The 4,915-nt window shown below is 47.7% G+C and overlaps 1 protein-coding gene across 1 annotated transcript in view; it reads right to left on the bottom strand.

Moving 5' to 3' along the window:
• glis1b (GLIS family zinc finger 1b) overlaps positions 1-4,915 on the bottom strand; it is a 126,795-nt gene that overhangs the window by 24,864 nt on the left and 97,016 nt on the right. Inside the window, exon 10 of the mRNA XM_019896496.1 lies at positions 4,703-4,874. Within this exon, the coding sequence (XP_019752055.1) occupies positions 4,703-4,874 (172 nt within the window). The remainder of the gene's footprint in view (positions 1-4,702; positions 4,875-4,915) is intronic.

Below are 4,915 nucleotides of genomic sequence, written 5' to 3'. Positions count from 1 at the left end.
GGCGGGGGCGGGGCCACCTGCCGCCGCACCCTCGGCCTGCTCGCATGCGGCTGGCAGGCCAAGTCGGGCTGCGGGAATGAAGGGAATCTTTCATCAATCTCCTCCCGGGCGGTTATCTCCTGTTGGCTTTTGTCCAACATGCTGGCCCACCCCACAATAAAATCAACTGGATTGAGATACATTTTTTTGAAGTTGATGGATGGTATACTTAAAAAAAAAAAATGTACCAGAATCCAGATGATTTTATTGAATGCAACTGCTTGACAAAATGGAGTAAATTCAACATCCAATTTTTTTTTTCCGTTTAGTTTTGGTTATTTTTAGAAACGTAAGCTGTAGTTTCAGTTCGTTTTCCTCATTTTAAAGCATTTTTTTTGAACCAAAATGTTTTCTTCAACTTTGGTATTAGTTCCCACGACCCCCCCCCACCCCCATGCATGGCCAGTGCCCAGGTTCGACCGTCTGCGTCTTTATCTTTTCTTCACCTGCCATTTTGATGTCCCACTCGGGAGCAAGGCGTCAAACTCGTTTCCCGCAGATACAATGTTGTCACCCCGCCCACCACCGCACCCGTCACCGACCATTAGGTCCCTGTGATGGATGACGGGGGGGGTGGTTGGCTGGGAACACCTCAGCTTGTGGTTAGTCGAGCTGGAGCGCGACTGCGTCCTGGCCAAAGCTAAAGCTCAAGCTCAGGCAGCCTCGTAAGGCTCCCACGGAAGAGCAAAGCCATATTTTCTTTGCGGCGGGAAATTCTGTTCGGCCTGCGCAAAAATCCCAGCGGTGAGCGAAAGCCAGAATGTGGGACGCTCGTACTTTCGAATGAGAGTTTCAGACAAGAGGGTCAGAGTTTCAAATAAGAGTTGACAAGCCGAGTTTCGGGTTCAGAGCGCGTGAGCGGTAAGTGAGGTTTAGAAGCAGGGATTACATTTAGGGTTGGGATTTCAAAGTAGGGTTTTCAGACAGGGTTAGGGTTACAAATTGGGGTTTTAACCCACGTAAGGGTTACAAAGTAAGGTTTCAAAACAGAGTTAGGTTCCAAGGAGCATGGTTTCAAATTAGGGTTTAAAAGCTAGGGTGTCAAGACAGAATTAGGGTTTTCCAAGTAGGGTTTCAAGACATGATTAGGTTGACAAATCGGATTTGAAGTGTGGGTTGGGGTTTCCAGATGTGACTGGGGTTATAAATTAGGGTTTGAAGACAGGGGTCAGGGTTTCAAGCCATTGTTACGAGTTATAGAGTGGTGCATTTCAAATGTTAGGTTTCAAATTTGGGTTTTTAGCCTGGTTTTTGGTTTGAAGCTAGGGGGTAAAGCCTTTTGATGTTGGGCTTCAAGACATGGTTAGGGGTTTAAATTTGGGTCCTGAAAATGTTTTGGGTTTCAAGCCAAGTTTTAGAGTTTTGAAATCAGGGTTTCCAATTTCTGGCTGGGGTTGAGGTTTCAAAGTAGGGTTTAGGACAAGGTGAGGGGGCTTTAGTTGGGTTCCAATACAGGAATAGGGGTTTAAGGTGCTTGTATTAGGGTTTAAACTTGGGGTTTGAAGCCAAGATTGGGGATTGGAAGTTAACATTTCAGGTTAGGGCTTGAAATGATGCTTTTCAAGCCTGGGTCAGGGTGTCAAGGTCAAGGTAGTCTTTCAAACTGGGGTTCGGGTTTCTATTTCCATTCGCTCCAATGTGAATGCAGTTTTTTCCAAAGGGCTAACAACAGGTGGAGTGAGGTTATCGAAAAATATTTTGGGGGATGGGGGGAGAGGGGGGATCGGAGAAAGGAAGAGAGGCGCGAGGTTTCGCCTTCACAGTAGGCGTCTCTTAATGGAGTGGCGTTTGCCACTCAAATTCAATTAGCCCGCGTCCATCACGGCGGCTGCGCAATCCAAACGCCCGGCGCTAATATTTGCACAGGGGCTCTAATATCAATACGCGGCCGTCAACGGCAACATTCAGCTGCCGATAGAGCTCCACACAGCATTTCCACTCGACATGTTGGAAGATGAGTGGCGGGCGGTAAAGTGACAAAGTGGGGCGACTGTAAATGGTCCGCTTGAGTCCACGGGGTAAACACATTTAAGCGAGGAGGTCAGAGGTTGTGTTGTGCCCGACAAATGCAGCCCAAAAGGTTTGTTTAAAGTGGAATCGTGGTTTTTGAGTTTCATATCATTCAGGTTCAGGCGATTTTTCTTTTTTTAAACAACATTTTGTTGTAGTTTTCTTTGTAAATCTACACACTAAAAAATGCTGGTTTGTTTTCCTGGGTTGCCGTGAATTTTGAGCAGATTGGGTTACTTTTACCCAAAGTTGAATTCATGATTTTGACCCCGTACGTTGGGTTGAAGACTGGATTTCAATCTGTTCACCATGTTGGACAGTTTTCTGTACAATTTAGGTTACTTTTGACCCAGTAGTTTTCTGAGCATAACGCCCCCCCCCCCCAAAAAAAAAAGCGACTTGGCTATTCATTCCCCGTAATCGGCGAAACGTTGTAAACTGTGTAATGTGTCGAACCCCTTAAACACAATAGAACAAAAACTTCAAAGTGGCACTAAAATGTTAAAGAAGGTGTTAAGAATTCAAAGTAGGGTTTCAAATCAGGGTTAAGGTTTGAAAATAGGGTTTAAAGACAGGATTAGGGTTTCTAATTATGATTTAGAGTCTGGATTGAGTTAAAAATTGCTTTTCAATCCTGGATGAGGGTATCAAATGCGGGGTATAGTTTCAAATGACGGTTCTGAAGAAGAGTTTAGGTAAAGGCTTAAAAAATTACAGTTTCAAGACAGGTTGTGGTGTCAAATTAGGGTTTCAAGACAGTGTTATGTTTTTATTCAAATCACCTGAACTCTTAGGAATCATTCTCACTGACTCACTCACACACACACACACACACACACACACACACACACACACACACACACACACACACACACACACACACACACACACACACACACACACACACACCTGTGCAAATGAAACAAGATAATCGGTCACAAGGTCGGTAGAATCTGCGCTAAGGAATGTCAATAATCGTGTCTGACGTGGAAGGCGCCCCGTTAGCCTCATCCGTGATGACCCAAACGCCGCTGCTTCTTTCTTCCCGGACGCAGCAAATGAGGCGCAAATAACACGTTGGTACAAACTCATTGCACAATCTGCTTTTTTTTTTTTGGGGCTCTGCGTCCCGAGCGCTTGCCGAGTCGCCGTCCACGCGAGGGAATTCTGGTCCTGATGTAAGGGCGTTTAGCAAAACCATACCCCCACCCCCCACGCTTTGACAGTTTGCTCTCATTAACACGTGAAACCCTTCCAGCAAGGAGAGGTTTGCTCATCGCTTCGAGGCTGTTGGGGGACATTGCGAACGCCGGTTGGGTGCCAGAAAGAGAGCAAGTGACGTGTCACGCCGACCTCGCCGTGACCAGCGCGGCCCCTCGTCCTCGTAAGGGGGGAGGGGGGGGAAACAAGCGGACTTGTTTCCAGGAAGAAGAGCCAAATAGGTTTGTGTCAGCGGGGCCGAGAAGTTCATCCTCCAAACGGGATCGCCCTTGCGTTCCCGCCGGGAATGAGGATGAGAAATCGGCAGAAAACAAAGCGAGAGGCTCTGCGGGACACAGTTGTGACCTTGATAATATTATCGGTGTGATTCATTTATTTGTCAAGTCCACGGAGATTCTCTTGTACAATCCCGAAGATGCTCTCGCTACGGTCGGCCGGGCTTGAATCACAATGCTACGTGCTCAATAAATGAGCAGGTTGGCAAAAAAAAAAAAAAAAGTCCTCCCTGTCATTGTCCACGTTGTCGACGAGCTCACATATTTTTCCAGCTGGCAGTTCATTTGAAAGAAAACGGTGCGCAAGCATGACCAGTACGCAATCAATGGCACCTGTTGTATGACACGGGAAAAAAAGTGGGGGACTAAGGTATGCCCTCGTATGTGGGCAAGGAGTGCCTCAGTCGCTGTTGCGCTCTCAGGCGCTCTATTTAACGGGACAAGCAGCTTGAGGACACTCACAAGGAGTTGCTGTCGGCTACATCTCATGCAACCTGACTCCGGTTTATGACATCAGTCACTAGGCCACGCCCCTTGAAGGCACACAGCTAACATACCCATTTTTTCTGATGCCAAACATGTGCCTTGGTGCAATGTATGTTGGGACCCCGAGCCAAAATGACGTTGTAATCCGCCCTTTTTTTTTTTTTTGTGGTGTGGGGGGGGGGCCCTAGGTGTCCCAATACTTTTGTAGGACGCTGTCTTTTTTGTTTTTATGCTCTTTTGCAATAGCTCACATTAAATCAAGAGGTTTCATGTTCATGGAGTGTTTTCGCTCTCTCATCTCGTGGCTACATAACGTCGTCCTGCGGCCAGTACGCAGACGTTTTGTTAATGAGCAACGTTTGCGATGCCTGTCCGCCCGCCCACATCGGCCGCCCAAAGTCAGCCATCGGGCACTGATTTTTCCATCCCTTCCAGGTCGTTGAAATTCATCTTTTTCAATGGCATTTATCAAATTTGAAATTTGCAGTTACAGACGCGGTTACAAGCATGAGCTTGCGCCTATGACAGATGCGTGAGGAGATGTGGAAAATAAATTGCAGGGATGAGAATCAGTTCCTGAATGGTGAGATTTTCCCTCAATGACTGCCCCTCCCCCCAAAAAAAAAATCCTCAAACAGACGAATATACTGTACGTGGTCCACTATACTCACCCGTCCCTGTTGCCCTCCATGGGCGACAGATGACGCGGGCTGTTGAGGTCCAGGTCCAGGCAGTGCTGTCGTGAGGGCAGCTCGGCGGCGGTCGCGCTGGCAGCGGCGGCGGCGGGGGTGGCGAGGAGCTCGGCGGAGGCGCTGTGGTGGTGGGGGCCACCGGGGTAAAAGCCTTGAAAGACAAACCCAGCTAATTGGTCAAACGTGCCAAAC

Source organism: Hippocampus comes, unplaced genomic scaffold (genome assembly GCF_001891065.2).
Source record: "Hippocampus comes isolate QL1 unplaced genomic scaffold, H_comes_QL1_v1.1 scaffold22, whole genome shotgun sequence".
Classification (NCBI taxonomy): domain Eukaryota; kingdom Metazoa; phylum Chordata; class Actinopteri; order Syngnathiformes; family Syngnathidae; genus Hippocampus; species Hippocampus comes.
Note: the sequence above shows the minus strand (reverse complement) of the source record. Positions and strands in the feature narration are given on the sequence as shown.